The 16,995-nt window shown below is 45.6% G+C and overlaps 1 protein-coding gene across 1 annotated transcript in view; it reads left to right on the forward strand.

Moving 5' to 3' along the window:
• Positions 1 to 6,416: 6,416 nt before the first annotated feature.
• LOC144827827 (uncharacterized) overlaps positions 6,417 to 16,995 on the forward strand; it is a 162,624-nt gene continuing 152,045 nt past the window's right edge. The window contains exon 1 of the mRNA XM_078685992.1: positions 6,417 to 6,765. Within this exon, the coding sequence (XP_078542118.1) occupies positions 6,417 to 6,765 (349 nt within the window). The remainder of the gene's footprint in view (positions 6,766 to 16,995) is intronic.

The following is a 16,995-nucleotide window of genomic DNA, read 5'->3' on the forward strand; positions in this document are numbered from 1 at the left end:
GTTGAGAACTGTGTCACTGCACTAAGGAAGTTGGCATCCGCATGTAAATTTGGGGCTCTTCTTGATGAAAGAAAAAGGGACACATTTATGTTGGGGTGTATTGTGGAGAAGGTAAGAAGTGATTTGTGGCAGACGATGAACTTTCCTTTGAGGAGATAATAACTATTGCCAAACAAATTGAACACTCTTCGAAGTGTGTAGATATACTTTCAAAACGTGAATACAAAAAAACAATGTTCATTTGGTAAAAACCACTACAAAGGAAAGAGAGTTTAAAAACAAAAATATTTTTGCAAGACCACAGAAGAAAACTGTGAGAAATGTAAGGCTTAAATGTTATAGATATCAAAGTGAAAATCACTTGGCGAATGATAAAAAATGCCCAGGTCTTAAGTCCACATGTTCTTATTGCAAAAAGATAGGACATTTTACTTCAGTTTGCAAAGTCAAGCAAAACAGGGGGAAAGTTCTTGCCATTACAGATAACAGCAATAGTGATAGTGATGATGATTCAGAATTTTATTGTGGTTAAATTGTATCTCAAGTTTCTGACAATCACAAGAAGGGTCCATTGGATGATATAAGTGTGGAAGTTGAGTCTACTAGAGTGCTGTTTGATTCAGGAGCGAAAATTACCATAACATCAAAACAATTTTTAATGAATAAAGTTGCTAAGGATGTAAAACTGCTCAAAGCTGACATCAGACCTTACGCCTACGGGGGCGAACCCATAAAATTGTTGGGTTATTTTTCAGGCTTAATAAAGTATAAAGGCAGATATGTTTCGGGGAAAATATATGTCTCACATAAAGGTGACAGCATTACTGTAATAGCATGAGGAGACACTGTGTAAACTTCCACCTTTCGGATAACCTCCGCTTTCCAATTTTGGCAATCCTGTTTGGCTAAATCAATGGATTCCTTCAAAACACATTTGAAGCGTTCCACCATACCATTACTCTCGGGGTGATATAGTGCACACCTCTTATGTTTGATAGAACACCTCAACAAGAACTCCTCAATTTAATTGGAAGCTAATTGATTTACATTATCAGTGAGTAAGGTTCCAGGTAAACCTTCTCTACCAAAGACTTCCCCAAGAAACCCTATAACTTACTTGGTATCAATACCTCTTCTGATTTTCACATCTGGCCAGCTGGAATGCATATCGATCAACACAAAAACATAACTTTCACAACCAATCCTTATAATGGGCCCCAATATATCAAAGGCTAACTCTTCCCATGGCCTCTTGGGACGGTCCCAAATGACCATGGGCTGTACTCTAGGCTTCTGACATTTCTCCCTCATGCAACATGGTATGCAGTCCTTTACAAGACATTCAATTTGCAAATCCACGCCCGGCCACCAGTAAGTACGTCTACGCCTCTGCACTGGCTGCTGGATGGATGGGATCTGTAATACTGCATTAAACTTGATCTACATTTCAAATACTTGAAGCCTCTTTATCTTCATTTTTATCCAAATGTTACAGTGCCCGATCTGTTGTGCACCTTGTGTGTGTCATTTGTTTACTGAATGCACAAAATAAAATGTAACACCTGTAAATATACTGTGATAATGCCTGCTATGGAGAGATAGCTTTCTGTTTTCATTGTGCCCAATAATTGACTCAAAGTCATGGCCTAAAATCATTCCGGATAACATGATTGAGTTCGTTGAAAGGCAAATCCCAACATAGTCAGGGGATGTAGAGGTCGCAGACACGCTCCGGGCCAAATGGCTCAATGACGCAGCAGAAGACTGGAGCAAGAAAGAAGGGACGGGGACCATTCAGACTCCAAGGAAACCGGCATGGTCCAACAGCCATCTCGCAATTCTGAAACGAGTATGCAAAAAAGTGAAAGGAACTGGCGGAAATCATATGATACAACCATCAAGGAACAGTAAAAGAAAGTGATTGGGCACTACCATGATGAAATTAAAACAGCCCAAATAGATATTTCTAGGAAAAAATACACCCACTCTTCTAGACAACTCTTCAAGGTGGTTACATCCATCACATCAATAGAACCTGATCCCACGGGGCACGTTGCAAGACCCATATTGGGGTGGGAAATGCTGCTAGTGATGGACTTCCACCTCCCTATAGGTAGAGTATGCTGGTAGTGATAGACATCTACCCCCATATGGGGTGGGCAATGCTGGTAGTGATAGGAATCCACACCCCTATGGGTAGAGTATCCTGGTAGTGATGGGCATCCACCCCTGTATAGGTAGAGTGTGCTGGTAGTGACAGGCATACATCCCCTAGGTGGTGGTCAATGATCATAGTGATAGGCATCCACCACTAAATGGGGTGAGCAATGCTGGTAGTCATAGGCATCCACCCCCCTATGGGGTAGGCAATGCTGGTATTGATAGGCATCCACCCAAATGAGTAGAGTATGCTGGTAGTGATAGGCATCCACCCCATATGGGGTAGGCAATGCTGATAGTGATAGGCATCCAAAACCTACAGGTACAGTGTGCTGATAGTGATAGGCATCCACCCCCCTATGGGGTGGGCAATGCTGGTAGTGATAGGCATCCACCACCTTATAGGTAGAGTATCCTGGTAGTGATGGGCATCCACCCCACTATAGGTACAGTGTGCTCATAGTGATAGGCATACACCACCTTTGGGGTAGGCAGTGCTGCTAGTGATAGGCAACCACCCCCCTACGGGGTAGGCAATTCTGGTAGTGATAGGCATCCAACCCCTATTGGGTGGGCAATGCTGCTAGTGATAGACATCCACCACACTATAGGTAGAGTATCCTGTTAGTGATAGGCATTGCCCCCTATAGGTAGAGAATGCTCGTAGTAATAGGTATCCACCCCTCTATGGAGTGGGCAATGCTGGTAGTGTTAGACATCCACCCCTATAGTTAGAGTATAATGGTAGTGATAGGCATTCAAAACCTATAGGTATAGTATGCTGGTAGTGATAGGCATCCACTTCCCTATGGGGTGGGAAATGCTGGTAGTGATAGGCATCCACCCCCTACGGGGTGGACAATGCTGGTAGTGATAGGCATCCACCCCCTACGGGGTGGACAATGCTGGTAGTGATAGGCATCCACCCCCCTCTGGGGTGGGCAATCCTGGCAGTGAAAGGCATCTACCCCCCATTTGGGTGGGCTATGCTGCTAGTGATAGGCATCCACCACCTTATAGGTAGAGTATCCTGGTAGAGATAGGCATCGCCTCCTATAGGTAGAGTATTGTCGTAGTAATAGGTATCCACCCCCTATGGGGTGGGCAATGCTGGTAGTGATAGGCTTTCCCCCCTACAGGTAAAGTATCCTAGTGGTGATGACCATCCATCCCCCTATGGAAAGAATATGCTGCTAGTGATAGGGATCCACCCCCTTATAGGTAGAGTATGCAGGTAGTGAGAGGCATCCACCGCCTGGGGGACAATATTGGTAGTGATAGGCATCCACCCCCTATAGGTAGAGTGTGCTGGTAGTGATAGGCATCCACCCTCCTATTGGGTGGGCAATGTGGGTAGTGATGGCTATCCATACCCCTATGGTTAGAGTATGCTGGTAGTGATAGGCTTCCACCCCCCTATGGGGTGGGCAATGCTGGTAGTTTTAGCCATCCATCCCTAATGGGGTCTGAAAAGCTGGCAATACGAGGCATCCACCCCCTTATAGGTAGAGTATCCTGGTAGTGATGGCTATCCATACCCCTATGGTTAGAGTATGCTGGTAGTGATAGGCATCCACCCCCCTATGGGGTGGGCAATGTTGGTAGTGATGGGCATCTAAAACCTATCAGTACAGTGTGATGGTAGTGATAGGCAACCAACCCCTATGTGGTGGGCAATGCTGCTAGCGATAGGCATCCACCACTCTATAGGTAGAGTATTGTGGTAGTGATAGGCATCCCCCATAGGTACAGTATGCTGGTAGTGAAAGGCATCCACTCCCCTATGGGGTGGGAAATGCTAGTAGTGATAGGCATCCACCCGTCTATAGGTAGAGTATCCTGGTAGTGATAGGCATCCTCCCCCTATAGGTACTGTGTGCTAGTTGTGATAGGCATACACCACCTATGGGGTAGGCAGTGCTGCTAGTGATAGGCAACCACCCCCCTCTGGGTTAGGCAATGCTGGCAGTGATAGGCATCTACCCCTCTATTGGGTTGGCAATGCTGCTAGTGATAGGCATCCACCACCCTATACTTAGAGTATCCTGGTAGTAATAGGCATCGCCCCCTATAGTTAGAGTATGCTCGTAGTAATAGGTATCCACCCTCCTATGGGGTGGGCAATGCTGGTAGTGATAGGCATTCACCCCCCCTTTGGGGTAGGCAATGCTGGTAGTGATAGGCTTTCACCCCCTACAGGTAGAGTATCCTGGTAGTGATGGGCATCCACCCCTGTATAAGTAGAGTATGCTGATAGTGATAGGTACCGACCCCCCTATTGGGTGGACAATGCTGATAGTGATAGGCATCCACCCCCTGTGGGGTGGGCAATGCTGGTTGTGATAGGCTTCCACCGCCCTATAGTTAGATTGTGCAGGCAGTGATGGGCATCCATCCTCCTATAGGTAGAGTGTGCTGGTAGTGATTAACCCTAGGCGGTGAACTACGCTCCGCTCGTGGAGTTTGCGAAGGTTCGGTAACTTTGCGGATCCCGTAGAGCGCAAAGTTGCAGAATACTATGTAATCTACAGCGTAGTGTAGTTGTTTTTCTTCCTCACACTCTCAATAAGTATTCTCACACGCAGGGTAACAACTTACCGTGATTCTGCATTCGCCAACTCGATTTTCTCTCCGTTTGTGTGCGCCTCAAGGTTTGCAATCCAGCCGCATGATCCAGCGAGACTCTGCGAACGCAAACACATCATTCGGACGCGCTATCTTCCTGCTGGCGGTAGTGTTGGTAAGATCACGTTCCCAAACACTCAGAAACTACAATTTGACAAAGCATATCTTCCGAGCACGAAAAAACCTTCTCGAAAATGATCATTTTGCTCCGAAAAACTCCTCAGATTGTGATTTGGCTGTAGTCTTTTGTGAAAGGAGTCCTTTTTTTCCTACTCTTTTTTTCTAGAGGAAGGAAGTGCCCCTGATTCTCCGACTATCTGTTCCTATCCAGCAGGCTCCTCCCAGTGCTTTGTCCATGTGCTGTTCACTTTCATTTGGATTTGAAGCTGAAAGGATCACTTTTTGTGTATGTCTGGTGCATCATTTCATTGGATTGGATTTATTTGAGTACTCTTGGATTTGAGATGTTATGTTACAAGTAAGTAGGAGAATTGGTGTACATGTTTGTTTGATTGGGGCTTTTTTTTACCTACAGTTTTCTGGGCTTTTTTATGTTTTTAAAAATTATTGTTGTGGATGGTCTTTTCTTTCAGTAGGGGCCTAGTTGTTTCTTTGAAATTTCAGCCAGTAGACCCAGGGGGGCCGCATGCAAAGACTCACCAAGCCATCGGGCAGCCGTGAGGGAAACAGCGGCGATTTTGGCAGATAGGGAGCGCCGGGAGACTCCCTGAACCTCGACCCGGTTGCGGGTTGCTTCTACGCCATCGGGCAGCCGTGAGGGGAACGGCACTACATCCCCCAGAAGCCTCGGGGGCGGCGGCGTACCTGTGACGGGTGCAGAGCGCCAGGAGGCGATACTTAACATCCTGCGGCAGCGAGCGCTGTGGGGGCCGCATGCAAAGACTCACCAAGCCATCGGGCAGCCGTGAGGGAAACGGCGGTGATTTTGGCAGATAGGGAGCGCCGGGAGACTCCCTGAACCTCGACCCGGTTGCGGGTTGCTTCTACGCCATCAGGCAGCCGTGAGGGGAACGGCACTACATCCCCCAGAAGCCTTGGGGGCGGTGGCGCACCTGTGATGGGTGCAGAGCACCAGGAGGCGATACTTAACATCCCGCGGCAGCGAGCGCTGTGGGGGCCGCATGCAAAGACTCACCAAGCCATCGGGCAGCCGTGAGGGAAACGGCGGTGATTTTGGCAGATAGGGAGCGCCGGGAGACTCCCTGAACCTCGACCCGGTTGCGGGTTGCTTCTACGCCATCGGGCAGCCGTGAGGGGAACGGCACTACATCCCCCAGAAGCCTCGGGGGCGGCGGCGCACCTGTTACGGGTGCAGAGCGCCAGGAGGCGATACTTAACATCTCGCGCCCTCTCGCCCGCGAGTCGCGCCCGTGGGAGCGCCCGGGGCTAAGCCCGGGCAAAGGGCGGGCCGTCTGTGGCCGTCAGGGGCAGGAGGAGGCAGGGCAGGGCCAGAGACCCTGTGCAAATTATCCGGTGACCTCCATTTCCCCGGTAAAGTGACTGGAAGTGCTGAATGACTAATTATAACTGCTGCGCCATTAACATTGGGTGTTTAGTCCATTGACATAGATTGCGTATAGGTTTGCTCTCATTACAGTATACTTGTACTCATGCCGGTGTCAAAGAAGGATAAGGCTATTGTGGGGGCGGGATCCATTGACAAAAAAATGGTAAATAAGATCAATAATGACAGAAGGGCTTCCCTGGGTAGAGGTAATCTTTCAGATCAGGATCAATTCATGGAGGATCCTTCCCCCCCGGAGGTTCTTGCTGAGACTGACATTGTCACCGATATCGGACCCGAGGTAGCCAACACAGTAGAAGCATTGATTCACCGGGCTCCAGATATAGAAGTTCTTGACAAGACTCCCTCGGATTCGGAGGAGGAGGTGGTACCTGCCCACATACACACTAGACCTGTTAGAACCTGCAGGAAGCAGCAAAACAAAAGGGGGGAAGGTACACTTATAAAAGAAGGGTAGATACCCATATGCCTGATAACCATACCTCCCCTGAGTCAATTGCGACTTTGGAGGGTAAGAACGAGATAAATATAATTCTGAGCCCAGATCAGTTTGGCTTGTTAATTCGTACCTTGGAAGCCAAATTCGAATCAAAACTAGCGGAATCTCTCCAACCTCTAGTGTGCAAACTGGATAATGTTACCGCAGAGGTAAAAAGACTTGGAGGTTTGTTAGAGAAACAGCTAGCCCATATAGACAAGTTTAACGCCCCACTCCCCTTAACTAGAATAGATCCCCTTGAGAGTGGTGGGAAGGAGGTAGCCAAGGTGGCTAAAAAAACGCATGCCTCACAACAGTCTACCAGAGTTGATCTAGAATCCCCCGGTCCTTCTGTCCCACCCCCACTTCAACCTGTTAGGTCAGTAGTACACCCAAAGCCAGGGCCTGTTATCAATCCGATTGCCGCCCCAAGTAGGAGAAGCAATTTTATTAACCTCCCCCCGGAGTGTGCCCCCTACGTAATTGTATTGACAAATGTCCCGCCTCAAAACTCGCTCTCGGCTGAGTCACCTGAGGAGTCACATCATTCCCTCAAAAATAAAGTTGTATCCTGGTTGAGCTCAAATTGTGGTTTTCCTGCAAAATATGCAGGAGAAATTATCACAACAAGGAGGGCAAATTGGATTGGTCCCACACGCAAAACCTGTAGCGGTGATTGCGTGATAGTAAATTTCAAATACCCTCAACACGTGGCCACAGTCCTGCTAAGGGCAGCTTCGATGACTAACGATGACAACAGCATTTGTGTGCGTCCATTGGGATATTTTTACAATCATCTCCCAGGAGCCTCCACCCCTAGCCTAGGATTGAGTCCCTTTATATCGTCTGGAACACGTCCACTGGTCTAAGTCAGGGACTAGGTAGGGAGAATTTCTTTGGATTTGGACCTCACATCGCAACACATAATAGGTTTGACGCACTTTCAGGACTTGAACTGTGCGATTGACGGGGGGCTGGAGAGGGTATGGTTGATGAAGCCATAGTGGACCCTGCCCCTATGGCTCCTGTACCTTCTTCTGCTAACGTTGGATATAAACCGGTAATGGGTACCCCTGATAAGGGGGAAAAGGTTAGGCTGTTAAGTTGGAATATTGCTGGCCTACGGTCCAAGAGAGGAGACCCCAACTGGTTAAATTTTGTAAGGCTATATGACATTGTCGCTATGCAGGAGACTTGGGATATGGAATGCGATTTTTGGTTGGATGGCTTTACTTCATTTTTCGTAGCTGCTTTGCCCTCTCCAGCGGGAAGGAATAGAGGGGGTCTTCTGATGTTGGTCTCGGTGAATGTAAAGGGTAAAGTTATAAAGGTTGATTGCGCCACGCATAATTTCCTTGTTATAGAGGTAACTTTGGTTGATGGTAGCAAAATACTCTTCGCAAACTGTTATAACGCACAACATGGCTACCCTGCTAATGAGCATTTACTGTGGCTAACAGATTTTTTAACTGTCTATAAGGAAAAGCAAACCACTTATTGTCATTTTATTTTGTTGGGTGATTTTAATGTACATTCGTGTTCAAATTGTAACCTAATCGACTCAGATGCCCCTGACAGTATTTCCCCCCCGCATTTTGAACATACCCAGAAGGGGGAGGTTCTTGAAAACCTACTAGCCAGTAATGATCTGTATGAGGCAGAATTTTATGATAAAAGTTCACGTGTAGCCACATATACTGGAAGGGACTGTGAATCGATAATTGATTACATTTTTCTATCGCTAGGCCTTCTTAAATATGTGATTTCATATAATGCATTATCCATGTCATCGAGTGATCACAACCCCGTGGGGATGGAGTTAGCTAATGTTTTTTCACTCCTAAATTCATCTGCTACTCCACAGGTTGTATTACCAGTTAAAGCGAAAGATCAGGGGAGGAGGATCAAATGGGGACAGGTAGTCCCAGATGATTTTTTCCTTAACATAACGCTAATGGCTGCAGATTATTTAAATATTTGTGTTAACCCTCTCTAAGGGCGAGGAGGTTTTAACTTCTTTTGAAGGTGTCTGTCGGACAGTGGGCTTGAATTTAACAGCTAAAGTCCAGGGAGATAAAAATAGACCGGTAATGGGCTGGTTTGACAATAACTGTAGTAAAGCCCATGACCTCCTTAAAAAAGCACTTAATGCTCGCCCGAGGGATAAAGTCTTAGTGGGCCAGCTCAGAAAGGATTATTCCAGGGCTATCCAAGCACGTAAAAATGAATTAAAGAGGGAAGCTTGGGCCGAGCTCATGGACAAAGCTACCCTAAAAAATAGTGCCAAGTTTTGGTCAATTATTAATACCCCATTGTTCTCCCGTGACCAAAACGCGGTGTTGGAACTTAATATCCCTGAGGAAGACTGGCTTAGCCATTTTGAAAAAATATACGGTAGCAACATGGAGCAGGAATCTTTTGAGGTCCCTGCGTCCGAACTCCCCATGGCACCAGTTAGATTTGATACAGCTGAAGTCATTAAAGCAATCGAGGGTACCGCGGGCCGAAAGGCCCCGGGCCCTGATGGGGTTCCCTCTGATTTGTTTAAGGCAAACTCTTTGTACTGGGCTGATATTTTAACTAAAGTTTTTAATGCCTCAGTCACTGTGGGATTTCCTAAATCTTGGTCCAGAGCTACTATAATCCCCGTGTTTAAAAAAGGTCAGAGGGGAGACCCAAGATGCTATAGGCCTATATCATTGTTGGACTCCTCTATTAAAATCTTAGGGAAGGTTGTCCTGGCTAGAATAACATCTTGGGCCAATGGGAATAATATTCTGACAGATGTACAATACGGTTTTAGAGCGGGGAGGAGCATGGAGAACCAATGCCTCAATCTTCACCTCATAATATCCAAGTACACGAGGGCAAAAAAGGGATCCATATTCCTAGGCTTGATGGACCTATCCACAGCCTTTGATCTAGTGAACAGATCAAGGCTGTGGACTATGCTCTTGAAAATGGGCCTTGACTGCTCATTGGTGCATTTCCTGGCGGAGTTGCATAAAGATCTAAATGCCTCCATTAGGATGACAACAGAGGGGAAATGTACAGCGAGCTTTAGGTCCTGCAGAGGGGTGCGCCAAGGCTGTATTTTGGCCCCTATGTTATTCACGTTATACGTGAATTCATTGGCGACTAACCTAACAGCTGTCACTCAGGATATTCCGTGCATGGGGGGTACGCCAATTCCGGTGCTCCTCTATGCCAACAACGCGGTGCTGATAGCCAGGACCCCGATTGCCCTACAGAAGCTGCTTGATTCCTTTGGAACTTTTATGTCTAGTCTAGATTTGGTGATAAATAGTGGCAAATCCCATACAATGTCAGTGGGTTGCTCTAAAACTAAAGATAAAAACTTTTTTGTGGCAGTGAGGGTATTTCTAGTGTAAAGGTTTTCACCTACTTGGGTGTAGTATTTGATCATAGGGGTACTTGGATACCACAGCTAACATCCAAGGCGAATGCGGTAAGTTCTGCTTCCGCAGTTTTGGGGTTCGCTAAAAGACTAGGGGGGAAACCCACAGAGGCGATCCTGGCTATTTACAAGGCCAAATCAGTCTGCATTGCAAGATATGGGGCTGCAATTTGGGGGTTTGTAAAACCTGACCACATCCAAATGGAGGAAAACAAATTTCTGCTGTCATTGCTGGGCCTACCCCAGTCAACAGCGACTTACTCCCTACACCTTGAGCTAGGACTGGAATACATCACAGACAGGTTAAAACTAGCACCGATCCTGTTATGGATTAAGCTCTGGCTAAATCCGAGCCTTAGTCTTAATCATAAAATCATTAAGGATTGTCTCAAATTAGATCACAGGAGGGATATTCAGTGGTTGTCCTATGTAGAGACCTTGGCTGTGAAGCTAGGATGCCCTGAGATCTTTGCTAGACCAGAATCCCTGTGTAAAGCAGATCTAGAATGGGTGAAGATTAACTTCACTAGGCTCTGTGTTGCCGAGCGTGAAGCGGATGAGCTGGGTAAACCCTCAGTGAGGGCACATGTAATGGTAACCACATCCCTCGAGTTGGCTCCTTATTTGTCAGTGGTGACACATTTTTTCCATAGATGGTTACTGACAAAATTCCGTTTCAATCAAATACCTATGGTTCTTTGGGATGTGAAAGGTTGGTGTAGGCTTGGGGTTTCTACTCCATGTAAATGTGATGATCAGTCCGTCCAGGACACTGCGCACTTTTTGATTTTTTGCCCCTGGTATTCCGAACCCCGGAATCGGTTTGTAAAACCAATGCTGAAAGAGATGAGATTTTCGCAGTATAAGCCCGCATTGCTATTTCTGCAAATGATGAAAACCCCCGTAATTATGTACTGTATCGCCAGTTTTCTGGCTGCATCTATAAGAATTAGGAGATCAAGATTGGACTCTTAACGCTGGAAGCTAACTATTCTGTATCATGTATTCAAATAATGGATTGTTGGGCTTGAATGGAAATGAAATTGTGCATTTATTTTTATTTTTTAATGGGTTTTTACTGTCATTATGACTGAAATTGCATTAATTGACCTTTTAAACATGTTTTAGATTGTTTTATTAATGTTTAGTATACTTTTATGATTTTAATTAATCGAATAAAGTAGTTTTGACTGACTGACTGACAGTAGGCCCAGACGTACCCACGGGTTCAACAATGTTTCTGTGGTGTCTGTTAAATTTCAAGTTTAACATCATGGATGGTGTTGGATTGAATTGCAAAATGTGCTTTTTGCAGTGGAATTTCAATTTTTGGGTGTGTGTTAATTGAATAGATTTTTTCAAGCCAGTAGGTAACACTAGAAGTTAAGCTCGCGTGGTACATCGCGGTCTTACAGTTTTTGTCTTCTTAGCGTGCTCAATCTGCGTGTTTGCACACGCAATAATGACTTTTTGGACAGATTGTGATGCCGAAAATGCTGAATTTGCAATCTGGCAAACAATATCCCCCGAGCTGCATAAAAACCTTCCCAAAAATTTTGATTTTGTTAATTTTGCTAAAAAAACTCCTCAGGTTGTCAGTTGGCTGTAGTTTTTGGAGCATGGAGTCATTTTTTTGTTTTTTTTAAAAAGAGGAAGGAAGTTCCCCAGAGACTCCAGTTCCTGTCCTTTGTATGTACTTTCTTGTTATTGTGGGTAGGCTGACCATGTGGGTGGCGCCCATTGTGTGAAGCCAAGTATTGTGCTTTTGACATAGGCCTGTATTGTCTGTCTTGTATTCCTTTTCCTTTTTTTGTGAGTGGTCTGGCCATGTGGTGGCGGACATTTTGTGGGACCAGCCACTGTGCTTTTGCCATAGGCCTACAAGCTTGTGGCCTACTCTGCCAGTAGGCCCAGAGGTACTACTCATCATCAGTCATCATGGGTGTATGAAAGTTAAACAACTGTTTTTGTGTTGTCTGTTGAATTTTAATATCATGTATGGCATGGATGGCTTTGGATTGAATTGCAAAATTAGTTTTTTGGGGTGGAATTTCAGTTTTTGGATGTGTGTTAAATAAATAGGGCTTTTCAGCCAGTAGGTACCGCTAGGAGTTCAGCTCGCGTAGTTTTGGTAACTCTGCAAAGGGCGTCAACGAAGACTTACAGTTTCTGTCTTCTAGGCGTGCTCAATCTGCGTGTTCGCGCAAGCGATAATGACTTTTTGTATAGATCTCGATGCCAAACACGCCGAATTTGCAATCTGGTGAACAATATCTCTTGAGCTGCAAAAAACCTTCTAAAAAATGATGTTTTTGTTCATTTTGCTAAAAAAACTCCTTAGGTTGTCATTTGGCTGTAGTTTTTGGAGCATGGAGTCATTTTTGAAAAGAGTAAAGAAGTTCCTTAGAGACTCCAACTTCCTGTTCCTGTCCATTGTATGTACTTTCTTGTTATTGTGGGTGGGCTGACCATGTGGGTGGCGTCCATTTTGTGAGGTCAAGCATTGTGCTTTTGCCATAGGCCCGCTTTGTCTGTCTTCTTTTTCTTTTCATGTTGTTGTGGGTGGCCAGGCCATGTGGTGGCGACCATTTTGTGGGACCATCCACTGTGGTTTTGCCATAGGCCTCCAAACTTGTGGATTAGTCTGCCAATATGCCCGGACTCCCAGAGGTACTCATCAGGGGTGCAGCAACAGTTTCTATGTTGTCTGTTGAATTTAAATAGCATTTAGGACATGGATGGCATTGGATTGAATTCCAAAATGTGTTTTTTGTGGTATAGTTAACTTGTTGAGTGTGTTTTAAATGAATGCCTTTGTTGCATGTGTATGTGTTGTTGTGTAACTTTCCAACCTTTTTAGCCATGCGGATTTTCTTTGTTTGCATTAAAGCTGTCTCGTGTAACAGGCATCCTTTGTCTGGCCATATCGTGATATAGGCCTGCTTGAGTTCATTGTTTTCTGGGCCTTGCCCTTGTGCCTGTGATGAGTAACCATGTGGGTGGGGGCCATTTTGTGGTGGTAGTTAGTAGTATGCTGTTTTTGCCACATAGGCCTGTGTGTCTTTCCATTGTTCCACTTGGCTTACTGCTTCCAGACCCATTGCCAGCTTCAGGTCCCTGATGCTGCATCCATCCCACATGATGTACAAATTAAGGCCAAACAGGTTCCACTACATTTGTATTTTTGTTCTTTGCTATTCTTACTCCTCCTGAGTATACACAGTACACTAGTAGTAATTAAAATTAAAGCACAACAAAATCCACGTTCGACTGATGTTCTTCTGGCTTTTTTGGTTTTAGGTGCACAAAAGACTGAGAAGGAGGTGTCTGTCATCATCGCCCATTGTACAGCCAGACAGATGTCCTGCTGTTGTACGTGACATGTGGTGTGACCTGACCAGACACCTCTGCAAATTGTGCAACTGATTGCTGCTGACATCTGAAGAAGATGGGCCCAAAGAAAGCAGATAGTGACACTTAAGTCTGGTGTTCCCCCAACACCTTTTTTGGGAAACCAAAAATGATGCCTGCAGCAGCGGTGTCCGGGGGCAAGCTGGGAGCAGAACCTCCGCATCAGTAGGCCCATCCCACCAACCCAGGCCCAAGCAGATGATTGTGGAAGAGGTAGCCAGCCTAATGGTGGAAAGCAGTGATGCTGAGCCTGACCTAAACTTATCGCTATCTCAAAGTAGTACATTATCAACACAGGAGGGAACACAGCAGATAAGTGGTCAACAACAACAGCCGCAATCACCACCCACAATAGTTTTTGTTGTTCCTCCCGAAGTAGGGGCAGTTCAGGAAATTGAGCCTCATGCAGAGGAAGAAGAAGAGGAAGACATTCATTCAGGAGATCCATTGTCTTCCAAATCCCCAGCAAGGAAAAGGAGGGTTAGTCCATCGAGTTATTCGCCAACCACCCCTTCTGTCGATCTAGATGTCACTTGGGAGCCACAACAACTTGAGCATGAGAGGGAGACATGTATCAAGACCAGGCTAGGGAAAAAGAAGGTTCCAGAAAGCCTTAGACTTATGGAGGTCGATGTAGAACAGCAGGATAATGATGATGAGCCAGTCATCATGAACATCACTCCAGGCCTCGAGACCAACATTATTACCCTATCCAGAATGGCTGCAACAAGGGATGTAGCACACATACCTCCAACACAGGTAACACCACCAGTCCATCCGGCATTGGCAGTGGCACCTCCAGCAGGAGACAAAAGTTAAACTCCCCAGTGTGGGACTTCTTTACGGTTAGCGAAAAGGAGGAGAACATTGCTATATGCTCCATTTGTTATACCTCTGTTAGTCGTGGTAAGCTTGGTACAAACAATGGTACTGGAGGCCAAATGACCTATTTGAAAAAACACCACGCAATCAACTGGGAGGACCACCTAAGTCCCATAAAAACTGGAACCATTGCTTTTGGTGGGGATAAACAAGTAGAAGGTCTGCTCATGCTGGAACAGGAAGAAGAAGAAGAAGAGGGAGACATTCTCTCTGGTTGTGGTACACAAAGTAGCCCTGTCCCCAGCACTGCAGTGGTACCACCCACATCCTCAGCAACATCTCAGCAAGGAGTACTGCAATGAATAAAAGTGTGACGTTGAGCCTAACAGAGAGGAATACCATGCAGCCTACCATTTTTAGCATGTTTACTAGGAGGCCGGAGGGGCAGTACGAACACAACTACCCAATAGCACTTTTGTACAATGCGTAGCTGGCTAAAATGTTAGCACTGGACCTTCTCCCTTTTTCTTTTGTTGAAGGGGTGCGTTTTCTGGAATTTGTGACGAGCATCTGCCCAAAATGGAAGGTTCCCAGCCTCTACTATTTGGCCAAAGTTGCTGTTCCAGCACTACATCACGACATGCTGGAATTGCTTGGAAAAGCCTTAAAACAGAGTGCTGTTCAGAGTATCCACCTGACAACAGACATGTGGACCAGTTGCCAAGCCACTGATTACAAGTGCATCACTTCACACTGGATCTCTTTTTCGGTGTTCGAGAAAAGATAGCTGCAGGTGATGACACTGCTGAGATTTTTAATCACACTCGCAAATATGCAACTGTAACCATGTTTGCTATGGAGAAATCTCATACTGCTGCAAACATTTTGGATGAGTTTAACAGCAAGTCCTTTGAGTGGCTCCGACCAAGAGGACTTAACATTGGTTTTGCTGCCACGGACAATGGCAGTCATGTAGTTAAGGCCACGAAAGATTGGTGGCTATTTCAGAGTCCTGTGTTTGGCACTCTGCATTAACATTGTTGTTCGAGACTTTCTGAAAAATAAAAGCAAAGTCAGCAACTTACTGACCACCTGCAGAAGAATATGCACACATTTCAACCATTCTTTTAAAGCCCGGAAGCAGCTGAGGGTCATTCAACTTGAGCATAAAATGCCAGTCAAAGCACTTATCCAGGAGGTGCCAACACATTGGAACTCAACTTATTACATGCTGATCGTCTGTTTGAGTAGTACATACCACTTAATGCTTATGTCGTGAAAAGACGATTAGGGGATCCTACTGTGAAAGCCATGACCATTGAGATGGTCAAATGGGACCTCATTAAATGCCTGACAGAGATTCTACTTCCTTTTGAGGTCTTCACATGAGAAGTCAGCAGGGAGGACTGTATTATGGACCAAGCTATCCCATTGTCGCACTTGCTTGAACAACAGCTGAAGGAGGTGTCTGAAACATATGAAGGTGTGGATGACAAAGTAGACGCAAATTATTTGCCGGACGCCTTAGCCGTTCGCTTATCTGCAAATACAAGTATTCAAAATAACATTTTGTCACATCAACATTACATTACTGCGACCATTTTGGATCGATGGAACAAATTATTAATGAACAGTAATGCAGTAATTCAATTTTCAAAAGTGGATATTGCCAAGTACAAACTTTGATAGCTGAGGAAGCCACTGATTTTGAAAACTAACGGCTCTTAATTAGAGGCCTGCCACCCCAGGACAGAACAAGTACTACAGGCGTTCTACTTCTGAGCCTGAGAGCAGTGCGTTTGCCTCCCAGCAGTCACCAACACTAACAATAACATCAACAACAGCACCAACAGGATCATCAGCTGTATAAAAAATGGTACCTGATTGGTTTCTAAGGAAAGGGTTTGGTATGTCTATTGCTGGTGCAAAGTCAAAAGAGGCAAAGCACATGGGAGCACCCCTGAACATTGAGCGGATAGTCTAGGCCTATCTGGATGACACAAAATAGGTCTTCATGGAGCAAAGCCCATAGGTGAATTGGTATGGGAAAAGAAGTTAATGGCCAGCGCTCAGCAGGCTGGCGATAAAGTTTCTGGCTTTCCCTGTCGCAAGTGTCTATTCTGAGCGTGTTTTCAGTGGTGCTGGTGTCATTGTAACTGTGAAAAGGAGCAGTCTCTCGCCCAAAAGCGTGGAGAGGTTAACCATGATGAAAATAAATCAGCATTTCATACCACTGGAGTACAAAATACGTGAATCACATCAGGAAGAGGAGATCATGGTCATCTTCCAAGATTGTGTTTTACTTTTGTTGTGTCTGTGCGTACTGTTTTTCTTTGTCAAACCTTTCCCCAAACCCCCCATCCCATCCATTCATCAAACCCTAACCTTCTTCCCCCGGGCTGTGTGATTTATATTGAGGTATAATGTGACTAAATTAAATGTACACCCACAATTGATCACACGCTTGCTGGGGCAGGTGTGGTGAAAGCAACACTAATTAAATTTCAAGGCAGGGCGAGAATCTTCTTCTGCTTG

Source organism: Lissotriton helveticus, chromosome 4_1, assembly GCF_964261635.1.
Source record: "Lissotriton helveticus chromosome 4_1, aLisHel1.1, whole genome shotgun sequence".
In the NCBI taxonomy this organism is placed as follows: domain Eukaryota; kingdom Metazoa; phylum Chordata; class Amphibia; order Caudata; family Salamandridae; genus Lissotriton; species Lissotriton helveticus.